The following is a 13,377-nucleotide window of genomic DNA, read 5'->3' as shown; positions in this document are numbered from 1 at the left end:
TATGGGGATTTAAAAAAAAAAGTCAATAGCACCTTTCTGTTTGGCATTATGTTTTTAATCGTTGGTATTCGGTTTCGGCACAAGTTAATTAAGTTGCTATTTCTTTCAGATGCCGCCACGTAAGAGAGTTGTTCGCACTCAGGCCGCTAGTGCTTCTCGAGAGGGTGGAGATGAGCATGTGCCGCCACCAGTTCCACCGATTGATCAGGATGCCCTTAGGTAGATGGTGCAGGATGCTGCCAGACAGGCCGCACAGGAGGCAGTTCAGCAAGCTGTCCAGGAGGCTACTAGAGTAGCTGCACAGGAAGTGGTTAGGCAGATGGCTGCAGCTCAGCAGGGTCAGCAGGTTCCGCCAGTTCAGGCTCAGGGGCATCAGCAGCCCTCTATTCATCCGGTTCCACCAGTTCAGGTTCAGGGACAGCAGCAACCCCCTATCCAGCATGTTCCAGGAATTTTCCAGGTTCCACCACCAGCGCCACGCGTTCTTCCAGGGCAAGTTCCTGAGGTTGTGCCACCCGTTCTTCCAGGGCAGGTTCCTGAGGTTGATGAGACGCTTATGCGGGTAATGAGACAGATGAAAACTATGGGTTTGGAGACTTTTGAGGGAACAGTAGACCCTGGAGCGGCCTATAAGTGGAAGCATAGGTTGGCTTCGTGTCTGCAGACAATCAATTGTCCATTGCGCCTTTGTCTTAATATCGCAGAGTTGTATCTGCGTGGAGATGCATTGGTATGGTGGGATGGAGTGCGATCGATGCGTGATGGCGACATGACTTATGAGGATTTCCTCATTGCATTCGACAAGAAGTACTTTCCCAGGGAAGCGTTGCACCAGAAGAGGAATGCTTTTGAGCATCTGAGGCAGGGTACTAGGAGTGTCAGGGAGTACGAGCGAGAGTTTTGCCAGCTCCGCTTGTTTGCTGGTAATCATTTTGATGGAGAGGACTTGATCAGGAGGTTCTTAGATGGTATGCGAGTCGATCTCCGCGGCAGGTGCAGTATGGTTACTTACACTAGTTTGGAGGATCTGGTAGAGAAGGCTGTTGTGCAGGAGGCATGTATTGCAGAGGAGCAAAAGTACTCTAAGTCTCCACCTAAGACTGGAAGGACTTCAGAGCCACAAAAGAGAACATGGGAACAGTTGGGAGCACGTAGTTGCGACAAGTGTCGTCGCCATCATTTTGGAGAGTGCATCACGTGCTTCAACTGTGGGAAGATGGGACATAAAAGTAGGGATTGTCGGAGTAGGCCATTTGGTGCGCGGGGAATAGCACCAGTAGCACCAGCAGCATCCGCAGCACCAGTAGCGCAGGCAGCACCAGTAGCACAGGGAGCGCAGGCACCACCAGCTGCAGCATACGCACTAGGAGCTTGCTTCACTTGTGGCCAGTTTGGCCATATCTCCAGGTTTTGCCCGACTAAAGGGCCTGGGGCCAAGCGTCAAGCCATCACTCCGCGTGTTTATGCTCTAGGAGAGGCCAATGGAGCTGAGCCGATAGCCGGTATGTATTTTTATCATACTCGTCTGTTTATGGAGTAATTGTGTTTTGATGGATATCATGTGTAGTTAAAAAAAAAAATTTTGTGTAGGATCGGTTTCTGTTGGAGGTGAGGTAGCTCACACTCTATTTGACACAGGAGCTTCTCACAGCTTCGTGAGTTCGCGTTTGGCTAAGTCTTGGCCTTTTCGAGGTGTCTTTGAGCCGAAGGTTAAGCAGATTCGGACGGCCGATACTGAGAAATTGGGAACCACTGGCGTTCACCGAGATGTACCAGTCCTACTGGGAGGAGTCGACTTCATAGGAGACCTAGCAGAGATGGAGATGGATTACTACAATGTCATACTTGGGATGGATTGGCTGTCCCGACATCGAGTGGTGATAGATTGCATGCGAGCGAAAGTTAATATTCCTAGAGGAGATAGGAAGATCACAGTCCAGTGTCTCCAGGCTTACCGTGGGATTTCTGTTATTTCCATGTTGCATGCTGAGTACTTGTTGGAGAGAGGAGCAGAAGGATTTCTGGCGACTATTTCGATGGTTAATGAAGATGGACCTCCTGAGTTACAGGATATTCCAGTGGCTGCAGAATTTCATGATGTATTTGAAGCCTTAAAGGGGCCACCACCAGACAGAGGAGATGTTCTCAATATTGAGTTAGAACCAGGAACAACACCGGTTTCGCGGGCTCCATACCGTTTAGCACCAGCAGAGATGGCTGAACTAAAGATGCAGTTGGAGGAGTAATTGAGTAAGGGTTTCATCAGACCTAGTACTTCACCATGGGGAGCGCCAGTATTGTTTGTGAAGAAGAAAGATGGGAGTTTCAGACTTTGTATCGACTACAGAGGTTTGAACAAGGTGACCATCAAGAATAAGTACCCGCTTCCCTGTATCGATGAGTTATTGGATCAGTTGTAGGGAGCTTCATGGTTTTCAAAAATTGACTTGGCATTGGGTTACCACCAGATTACGATAGCTGATGAGGATGTGCGGAAGACTGCTTTCCGTACCCGTTATGGACATTATGAGTTTGTGGTGATGCCATTTGGGTTGACGAATGCACCTGCAGCATTCATGAAGCTTATGAATGATGTGTTTCGCGAGCACTTGGATAAGTGTGTGATTGTTTTCATCGACGATATCTTGATCTATTCTCGGAGTAGAGAGGAGCATGCAGAGCATCTGCGGATTGTGTTGGATAAGCTCAGGGAGCATCAGTTGTTTGCCAAGCTGAGTAAGTGTAGCTTCTGGCAGAGGAAGATTGGATTTTTGGGTCACGTGATTTCAGAGGCAGGGGTTGCAGTAGATCCGGAGAAGATTACTGCAATATCGGAGTGGCCTACACCTAAGACCGCCACCGAGATTCGTAGCTTTCTGGGTTTAGCAGGATACTATAGAAAGTTTGTGAAAGATTTTGCTAGTATCGCGAAACCGATGACACGGTTAACAGGCAAAGACACCAAGTTTGATTGGACGGATGCTTGTATGGAGAGTTTTACTGAGCTGAAACGGAAGTTGACAGATACGCCAGTGTTGGTACTACCTAGGCCAGGGGTACCGTATGAGGTTTATACAGATGCGTCAGGTACTGGTTTGGGTTGTGTATTGATGCAGGATGGTCATGTTATTGCTTACGCATCACGTCAGTTGTGGCTTCACGAGGTCAACTCTCATGATTTGGAGTTAGCAGCAGTTGTTTTTGCGCTAAAGATTTGGAGGTCATAGTTGTATGGAGAGAAAGTTCAGATCCTCACAGACCACCAGAGTCTGAAGTTCATATTTACTCAGGCGGACCTAAATCTGAGACAGCGCAGATGGATGGAGTTGTTAGCAGATTACAACCTGGATATTACGTATCACCCAGGTAAGGCCAATCAGGTGGCAGATGCCTTGAGTAGACGCAGTAACGATGTTTCAGGAACCAAGGAGGTTCAGGAGCTGTCTGGGACACTTGCTAGTCTCAGATTGTGTGCAGTTACCGCAGAGGGAGAGACTGTTGGTCTTGAAGCATTAGAGCAGGCTGATTTATTATGGAGGATACGCAGAGCTCAAGATAGTGATGATGCTTTGGTTAAGCAGATTGAGATCGAGAGTATTGGATATCATATAGCTTTGAGCGGGATGAACATGTATCGGAACCGAGTCTGTGTGCCAGAGGACAAGCTGTTAAGGAAGGAGATTTTACAGCAAGCACATAATTCGCGTTTTTCGATCCACCCGGGAAATACCAAGATGTACAGAGATTTGAAGCGCTACTACCACTGGCCTGGTATGAAGAAAGATGTGGCTACATTTGTATCGCAGTGTCAGATGGTTAAGGCTGAGCATCAAGTGCCTAGCGGTTATTGCAGAACCTCCCGTTGCCAGAGTGGAAATGGGACATGGTGACTATGGATTTTGTGTCTGGGCTTCCGGTAACCTTTGGTGGGAGGAATGCTATTTGGGTGATCGTGGATAGACTTACCAAATCTGCTCATTTCATAGCGATCAAGAAAACAAACGGAGCTGATCAGTTGGCACAGATTTACCTTACAGATATTGTGAGGTTGCATGGAGTTCCTGTCAGTATTGTATTGGATAGGGATACCAAGTTCACATCTACATTTTGGAGAGCATTTCAGAAGGCGCTTGGGACAAAAGTTCATATGAGTACAGCCTATCATCCGCAGACAGATGGACAGTCAGAGAGGACTATTCAGACATTAGAGGATATGCTTAGGGCTTGCGTCCTGGATTGGGAAGGAAGCTGGGGAAAGTATTTACCTCTAGCAGAGTTTGCCTACAACAACAGCTATCATTCAAGTATTGGGATGGCACCGTATGAGGCGCTTTATGGTAGGCCTTGTCGTACACCACTTTGTTGGACAGAAGTGGGAGAGCGGCGAGATTTAGAACCAGCAATGGTTCAGGAGACAGTGGAGCACGTAGAGATGCTTAAGACTCGACTTAAGGTAGCCCATGACCGCCAGAAGAGCTATGCAGATAAGCGCCGTAAGGACTTGGAGTTTCAGGTAGGAGACTTAGTGTACCTGAAAATGAGGACATTCCAAGGAGGATCTAAGACTCGGAAGCTAAAGAAGCTTAAACCGAGATATATCGGACCATACCCTATTGTGGAGCGATTGGAGCAGTGGCTTACAGATTACAGTTATCAGCAGAGTTGTCTGATTTTCACGATGTGTTCCATGTGTCAGTCTTGAGGAAAGTTGTGAGAGAGCCAGAGCTCATTTTCCAGCAGCCACCCAATGATCTTGAGAAGAATTTGTATGCATCTTGTCAGCCAGTTGAGATTTTAGATCGGCAAGTGAAAGCCGTTCAAGGGATGATGACCAGTTTAGTTAAAGTTCGTTGGGATAGAGACGGGATTCAGGAAGAAACCTGGGAGGCCGAGACTCAGATGAGGATTGATTATCCAGAGTTTTTCTAGGACAGTATTGGACAGTCGGTTCAGGAGCCGAATTCGGGGATGAATTCTCCATTGGTGGGGGAGAATTGTAACGACCCAATTCCGCAGGCCCAGCAAGGCCCAATCAGTTTACAGGAAACCCTAGGTGAGTTCCTATTTAAACAGAGCCAGCCTATTATTTTATTCAGAAAAAGTCTAAGGCGTCGAACCCCTGCAGATTTAGAGCCGTCAGAGAGAGATATTGGTGAACTGTCTCAGCCACCGTCGACTGAGATCGGATCCGTCACGCCGCCGCCGTCTCACCCCCTAGGTAATCCGTAAACCACCTTTTCCGATTGGTTAAGTGTTGGCCGTTTAGTAAATCGTCGATATCTCTCTAACCATTGGGTTTCTCGCGATTTCAAGGCCACCAGTGTGTTCGTGACGTTGAGACGTGTCCGGAGCAGGAGTTTCAGCCCGAGAACCGCCGCGACGCGCCCACACGCGCAGGAGAAAGTATCGCGCGTGAATCGCACGCGCTGCCATCCCCGCCGGACGTTCGCCGGAGCCACCGCAGCCGGCCACCGTCCGTTCGCCGCCGGGAAGCCGCCGCCGCATCGCCGCCGCGTCTCCGCCGCCGCCGGTGATTTTCCGGTAAGCCACCATCGTCGTTGGCTGCCGCCGGCGACCGGTCTACGGCGACTCGCCGGTAACTCGGTGACTCGGCCGAGTTGACTCAGCGAGTCAAGCTGTTGACCAGTCAAGCCGGTTCGGTTAGTCAATTGATTTTATTATTGATTAAACCGATCGGTTATTGGGAATTGGTTTGGTTTGGATTAAACCGAATTGAAATCAATTTTAATCTGGTTTAATTGAAATCGAATCCGGTTAAGGAAAAACCGATGGTTCAATTCGATTTCGATTTGGTCAAAGGTTTGACCAGCGGGTTGACTTTTTGACCAGATCGCCGGTTATCCGTTTTGGGCCGTTCGAAGGGCGTTCTGACTCGATTTTTCGCCCTGATTTCAGATTTGGAGTTTGTTTGAGTAGCTGGAGTTCATAGCTATCACTTTTCCACATTGCTATGGTGAGGGTCTATTCCGTAAATCCCGTACCAGTGTATAATTCTTCCTATGTTAGTTTAGATTTCGAATCATGATCCGTCTGTTTGAATTGTGTATGTTTGAGTCTTGATTGATAGTTAGTTCATCCATTGTAAACTGGAACTAGGGGTCTAGAGGATTCAACCGTTGATTGGATTGTGTGATGTTAAGAGATGCGATATATATATGTATGTATACATAGTTATTAGTAGGGACTATGTGCGCGGGCGGGGGCTCAGAGATGTCTGGTTTAGCGACGCTACTTTGATTGTGCGGGCAGGGGTTCAGAGACTTCTGGACTTTCGATGCTACTTGTGCGGGCGTGTCGTGCAGAGACGTTTGTACCATGGACGCTACTTGAGAGGGCGGGGGTACAGAGACATACTGTACTAGCGACGCTACGTATTATATAACCATATGAGGAGATGCAGGGTGTATGGACTAGCTTTATGCTATCATCGCATTGTTTGGTTTGTGTGACGCGCTAGGCGTCGTGTGTGTTCATGTTAGAGCTAAACTTCCATAGTGGAAGTTCTATTTACTCAAGTCAGTGGTTTGCGTGTTTAGAATCCCCATACCTCACGGAGTAACTCCCCTGTTACTCACCCCTCCTATTCCTTTCCCCTTTCAGGTGAGACTGAGGAGCAGGAGTGATTGCTATCGGATTGATGCTTTGGGAGTTTTGTTTCTTTCTTTTTCAGACTTGCGGATTTTATGCTTTTATCGATATTTTCTGTATTTATTATGTTATTTGGATTTATGGCTATTTATTGGATTTACGACTTTGGAGTTGACTTTTGAGAAGTAATAAATGGAGATTTCAGACTTTTTATTTACTTAAGTTATTTTTGGAAAATACGGGTGTTACAATATGATGAAACGAAGAGTTAAAATTTTTTTATAAGTGTTCGTAAAAATCGTAAGTGGGCATGGCCACGTTTAAGATCCTTTGGGCCGTTTTTTGACTAAAACATTTTTACAATTTCTTTCGGAGGAATTGTCGTTCGTACGATGTCGGTTTTACGGGATAGCTGAAAACAATCATATAATTGAGAAAACTATGGTGTTAAGTTAACTTTTGTCGTTTTATAGGATTGATTTAAATTCATACGAGAAAACAAGTCTTTGCTTATTTTTTCATAAAGTTTCAACGGTAACTCCGATCGAGAAGAAACAAGAGACAGTTTGATCAAGACCCAAAATAGGGAGTTCCAGAGACGTGAATGCATGGCGTGGGACTGATCCAAGTCGTCTGATGACGAATTGGACGAGATTGATCCAACTAGCCATTGGGCGAGTTGGATATGGTTCATCCAACTCGCCCAATGGCGAGTTGAATTGGTTGATCCAACTCGCCCTATGGCGAGTTGGATGTGGTTCGTCCAACTCACCCAATGGCGAGTTCGATGTGGCTTATCCAATGTGAGTTCGATGTGGCTTATCCAACTTGCCTGATGGCGGGTCAGTCTATACTAGTTTGGTTGTTTCGATGCTCGGGAATCGTCTGTTCGGGAGATTGAATGATCGTTTCTGAGGGGCTTGTCATGTAATACTTTTAAAAATACGAAGTTTTAGTTTTCCGTATTTTTTTTTAGAATGGTTTCTCGGAAACTTTCCGACATTGATTTCGTCATTTTGACCCCAACAACAAGTTGAACATGATAATTAATTTTCGAACATAAACAACTCAAACTCATATTTTAATCTCAACATCACAAATCCACATAAAGAACATGACCATTTTCGATACTCAATACATAACATAAATAAGTCTAAGCACATAAGAGAACATGATCATCTTAGCTAGCAGGCCCCTTTCCATCACCTCTTCATTCATCTTAGTTTTTCTAATGTTGGGTCTGCCGTTTAATAATTGTGCAATCTCTATTTCTTAAACGCGATTGTTGTTCCATTAATATCAGTTACAAATTTGATTTAGAGGGGAGGGGGATTAAAAGAGTTTTGGGGGGAGATGTCAAGAAAATTATAGGTTTGGGTGGGTTAAAGAAGAGCTAAGTACATTGGTCAGAATAAGTAGGGTATGTGTGTGTAGGGGGGATAGGCAGGGGGATAGGCAGGCAACCCTATATATTTTGGATACTTTATAAATATTAAATCTAAAATAACTAATACATTTAAATATATAAATCAATTTTGGATACATTCGGGTACCAGAAATATTTCTGTACGGATCAAGTTTGGTTTTGGTTCTCTAGCTACCAAAATTTTAACCAAAATTTTGAATCCATTCAAATATTTAACTATTTTCGGTTTGGGTTCAGTGCAACTTTTTCGGATTGGATTCAGTTTGTTTCTTTGGATTCGGGTTATTGCCCAGCCCTACCTAGAGGGAAGGGATGATACCACACCGGAACAGTGACCAAAATGGTCTCTTGACGGGGCCACCAATAAATTCCGGAGAATGTAGACCATCACAAAGTTTAATTCCATTTTTATACTCCAGTCACTCTTAAGCGCCTCTGTCTTCATCGACATTCTCAGTGCTTCCGCCAGATGTAAATGTAAGTGCGGATGAGTCAGAAGTAAATACAGCACACTCAGAGTTTGTTAACGGGGTTCGTTTCCTACTCCTCGGGACCTCGTCTAGAATTCGAATCCACTAGAATGAAAAAGCAAATTACAACCAATCCGCAAACGCGTAATACAAGCACAACCCTCTTATCACCGCTCTCTTCTATAGCATGAACTCTTCAAGGTAAAGTAATATTTAGCTAAACTCCTCCAGAGTTTAGACTTTATCAGGATTACCTAACCCTGAGCAACACTGCCCCTGAGTATATACTTCAACCTCCAAGTCTCTGAAGGTACATCACCAAGTACTTCACCAAGTATGTCACCGAGTACGTCAACACCTATCGCAAACCAAGGATACCAACGAGCACGTCAACACCACCGCACAGCTTGATCACCACAACACAACGGACAACTCCGCCACACACAACGTCAGCACCAACGTCACAACACCAAGTACAACAGAACACTTCATCAGACACTACGTTAACACCATTGTCAACACTCAACAAGAACACAATGAAACTTTACAATGAAAAATCTCTCACTTTAATCTATGGGTGCTTGTCTTCTCATAAGGTATGTCCCTCCTTATATAATAACCATAAACTTGCTATCCAAGTTCATTAAATGAACTTTAATGAACTTTCATTTCCATGTAAGGAAACTTCCTATTCCTTTACAAGTAACAATTCCTCTCCAGCTAAAACAATTTAATTTAATGGAAAGCATCATTTATCTTCAACAAGATATTCAATTTCCTTTTCCAAGCCCATCTTACACACACAATCACAGTAGACAACCTCTTTGTAAGAAACTTCATAACCTAACCTATTGATGTAAGTCTTGACACACGTCTTGAACTACCTCATGTATACTTCATGAACTACATCAGAACATCTCAGGAAATTACATCTTAAATCCCCCTCTTTTTAACTATGCATGTGAACTCAACAACTCAAGCATCAAGCTGCATCTTCAATCTCCGCCTTTGAGTCTCATCATGGTCAAAAGCTAATATGAAGATGATTGCCATCCTCCGTACTGAGGATAAAATCATTTTCCACCATCTCCATAGTGATCAGACCTTCCAGACCACATATTCATGAGCCTTATCCCTCTATGATTAGCTCCATGACAAGAATCAAAACCATCACACGCCAAACATGACGTTGAACTCCACAATAACATATTGGATTATGAAACTTCATACCATATGTTTGTGCTATCTGATGCTTCTCCCTCAATAACTTGAAACACCTTTTCCTAATATGCCCAATAACTCCACAACGATGACAAACATGTATGAAAGCTCGTCGAGGTGCACTCTTCACTTCTGGAGTTATCCTTGTACCAGTCACTCTAGCAGCCCTTGTCACACTAGCAGCCCTTGCAGCAGTCGCTGTATCAGCTCTTGTAAAAGTCGTAGCCTTCACATCAGTTCCTGTAACAGTCGCAGCTAACATCTATTGAAGTCCCTTTCAAATTCTTAACCACGACTTTGTAGCACACGTCGCTACATTCTTTGTGCCTCTAGATACAAAAACACATCCAACTTTAGAAGATTCTCCCTTGAATCCATGACCACACCGATCATTCTTCCCAATGCTGAGAAGATGATCCAATTGGTCTGTGCCATTATTAAGCATCTTCAAACCTTTCTGAGTTTCAAGTTAAACTCTAGCTTCTCTTGCCTCTTCTTCTTTGCCTAAAGCATATTTCAGTGCTTCACCAATTTGAGCCTCTAGCTTGACTTTCTCCTTAGCCAACACAGAACTCTCCTCAACCATTGTGAGCCAATGTGCATACAACGTTTCATAGTTCTTAGCAAGATCTACATCATCGGAACTTCTAGCATCATCATCACTTCCAGCAACATCATTACATCAGCAATATCATCACCTCCACATGAAGACCCCGGTACAGACGCTGACGCAGATCCCGCCGTAGTCTTCTTCTCATAGCTAGAATCCAAAGTTGTGAACACCACTAAGTTCCTCAAATTCTTATCATTACATGAATCAGTATCAGAATCACTCTTGTTGTTCCTCTTCTTCTCCTGCCTCTGCAAATTTGCACAGTCAGACTGAATATATCCAAACCCTTGGCAGTCAAAGCATTGTATTTTCGATGATGAACTTCTAGAGTCATTTCTTCTACCCTTCTCCTACTGCTTTGCTGTTTGCTTTAGGAAGTTGGCAAATTGCCTAGTAATCATCGCCATAGGAACTTCAGAATATGAACCTTTCAAAGCAACACCATAAGGATCTTCTTTCTTCTTATCCTTATTCTTCTCTCCATATGAGTTGCTCAACTCAAAAGCTTGAAGAATCCCAACAAACTCATCAAAAGCCATTTTAGCCAGATTATGAGCTTCTTCTAGAGCTGAATTATTCGACTCAAACTTCAACGACAATGACCTCTTCAGCTTTTTCACCAGCTTCTTGTCCTTGAACTGCTTCCCAAGCGCAAAAAAAATCATTAGATATGTCACACAACTTGGCACTAAACTGAGCCACAGTTTCTTCTTCATCCATCCTTAGATTCTCAAATATTGATGCTAACATATCCAGCTTAGTTCGCTTGATACTTGTAACACCTTCAAAAATGTTCTCCAATGTCTTTTACGCCTTCTGAGCTGACAAACATTGAGAGATCAACTTGAAGTAGCTCGCATCAATAGCATTATAGATTGCCGTCTTCGCCTTAGAAATTGCAGCTTAAAGCCTTCTTCTCTGCAGCAGTCCACTTATCTCTCTGCGTAAGAATCTCATCATCAACCTTAATTGAACTCCAAAAATATTCATCAAGACCGCTGATAAAACTTGCATACGGTCCTTCAAATATCCATAATTAGACGAATCAAGCCTTGGTTGTTTTGACATAGACATCCCTTCTTGATATGACTCCATCAAGACCGGTTTCCAAACTCTGCCATACTTTCTGACGCAGTTTCAGTCCTTGATATACCATGGATTTTACTTACTTTTAGCTATGGTATATAAGTGTTTTTAGAGATATTGCAGTTGTTTGAGATTCTTTTTAGTATGTTTTCAGGTTCAGATATGTTTTGGAGGAAAGTGGTGTTTTGGGGTCTTTTGGAGTCTTTTGAGGAGAAGAGCTGCACAGACGCATCAGATATCTAGCTATGAATGGAGACCTTCCTAGGGTGTGATTAAGCCGATCGTTTGACACAAGCTATAGCATTGAGTTATATTTCCAATGCCACCAGGTTGAGGTCAATCAGCATCCTGTAGCAGAAGTTATGCCCGTTTCACTGAAGAGCGGCCAGTCTACCTCGCAAGAGGAAGCTGTCGAGGAGATGAAATAACGTCGATCGATGGTGCACCCTAGGTGTCGATCGAATGTGCACCCTTGGTGTCGATCGACGGTGATTCCAGAACACATGACGAGTATATTTTAAGACCGACTTAAGCCCAAAGCAACCACAAAGTACCAGAATACCAATGGACGACCTAGAACCATATTTATGTATTTTCTAATCCATTGTTGACTGCTAAGATTTATTCTATTGTTTATCTTAGGTTAGGAGAGAAGGGAGGAACTCCTTCAGAGTTCTCCTGGAACTCTTTTGACTTTTATATTTATTTTATTGCATCTATTCATCTATGGTTTTCTGTGACAGCTATCATGTCTGAATAGATTCACCTTGTTAGATTTAGGGTTTAGATAGTCATGAGAGATTAGCCCAAAATATAGAATTGCTAAGTTGTTAGGATATGAATCAATTGAATTGTTTTTAATGCTTGTGTTCTAGAATAGCTAACTAGGACCTTGTTCTTAGATAATAGGGCGCAAGCGAAAGCATGGTTTTTTATCTGATCTAATTCATATTGTGTTAGGATTGCTAGAAACAAGCTGAAGCTGATTTAGTTTAACCTAGTGAACAAGTCAAACCCGTGCGTTAAATCTTGCTCGAAGGAACGTCGATCGACAACTCAGTAGTTGCATAGATTGACTGGCTAAAAGGTGTATCGATAGACAATCCTTAATCGGTATCGATCGACACTTCCTCAAGACCAACAAGCAACAGCTGAGGTCTTAGATCTAGACAATAGATAATCTAAACAAATGGAAATTGATAGATTATTACTTAGTTTGGGTTATAGAATATCCAACCTTAGTATCTACACCATTATAATCCTGATTGCCTAAATAGAAACCCAAGTCTAGCAAACCATCCTTCCATCAAACAACTCATCAATTTACTGAACGATTACCTTGTTCACTTTGTTCTGCTATTTAGTGCTTTATAATCTATTATCCTAACTTAATCAATAACTATTTAGATCTAGTGTGTGCCTTAGCTCCCTGTGAATTTGATCCCTAAGTACTACAACTCGACCTCTTATTTGAGAGAGTACAAATCACTCCTTAGGGTAATTTGAGTGATATCAAATTTGGCACCGTTGCCGGGGAGCTTCGATCGCCATTAGATCTTGTCTAGTTAGATTTAGTCTAGGTTTTTCTCTTGATTCGAAAAACTGATAAAAAATATTTTCTTCTGTTTCAGGTACATACATCTTAGTACCAGGAATAACAATGAAGAGAGGATTTATGGGTTCTTCAAAGAAGGAGCCTGCTGATTAACGCACGATGCTTAAGTCTACAAGGAAAGTGATGCGCCTCAGTACATGGATCAGTACATGGAACCAGCTCTGGAAGGAGATCAGGACGATCAGATCATTCCAACCGAGGTTCGCTCATCCAACCGTACCAGACAGACTGACCGAACCGTATACCGGATCGACCCGCGTTTGTCTGGAAATGATCTATCGCTGGAACCACGATCAGATGATCGAATTGACCATACCACAGACCATCTTTCTCGACC

The 13,377-nt window shown here is 43.7% G+C and overlaps 1 protein-coding gene across 1 annotated transcript; it reads left to right on the top strand.

Annotated features, from left to right (window-relative positions):
* Positions 1–223: 223 nt before the first annotated feature.
* Positions 224–2,246, top strand: LOC111211740. Its single transcript, XM_022713011.2, has 2 exons — positions 224–1,502; positions 1,591–2,246. The coding sequence occupies exons 1-2, from the start codon at positions 224–226 to the stop codon at positions 2,244–2,246; spliced, it is 1,935 nt and encodes a 644-aa protein (XP_022568732.2).
* The last annotated feature ends 11,131 nt before the right edge of the window (positions 2,247–13,377 follow it).

Source organism: Brassica napus, chromosome C9, assembly GCF_020379485.1.
Source record: "Brassica napus cultivar Da-Ae chromosome C9, Da-Ae, whole genome shotgun sequence".
NCBI lineage: Eukaryota > Viridiplantae > Streptophyta > Magnoliopsida > Brassicales > Brassicaceae > Brassica > Brassica napus.
The sequence above is the reverse complement of the archived record's forward strand: the minus strand, read 5'-3'. Positions and strand labels throughout refer to the sequence as shown.

Coding starts and splice junctions, on each gene's coding strand:
- LOC111211740 (XM_022713011.2), top strand. CDS start 224: ATGGTGCAGGATGCTGCCAGACAGGCCGCACAGGAGGCAGTTCAGCAA. Junction 1,503..1,590: donor TGGAGCTGAGCCGATAGCCG/GTATGTATTTTT, acceptor AATTTTGTGTAG/GATCGGTTTCTGTTGGAGGT.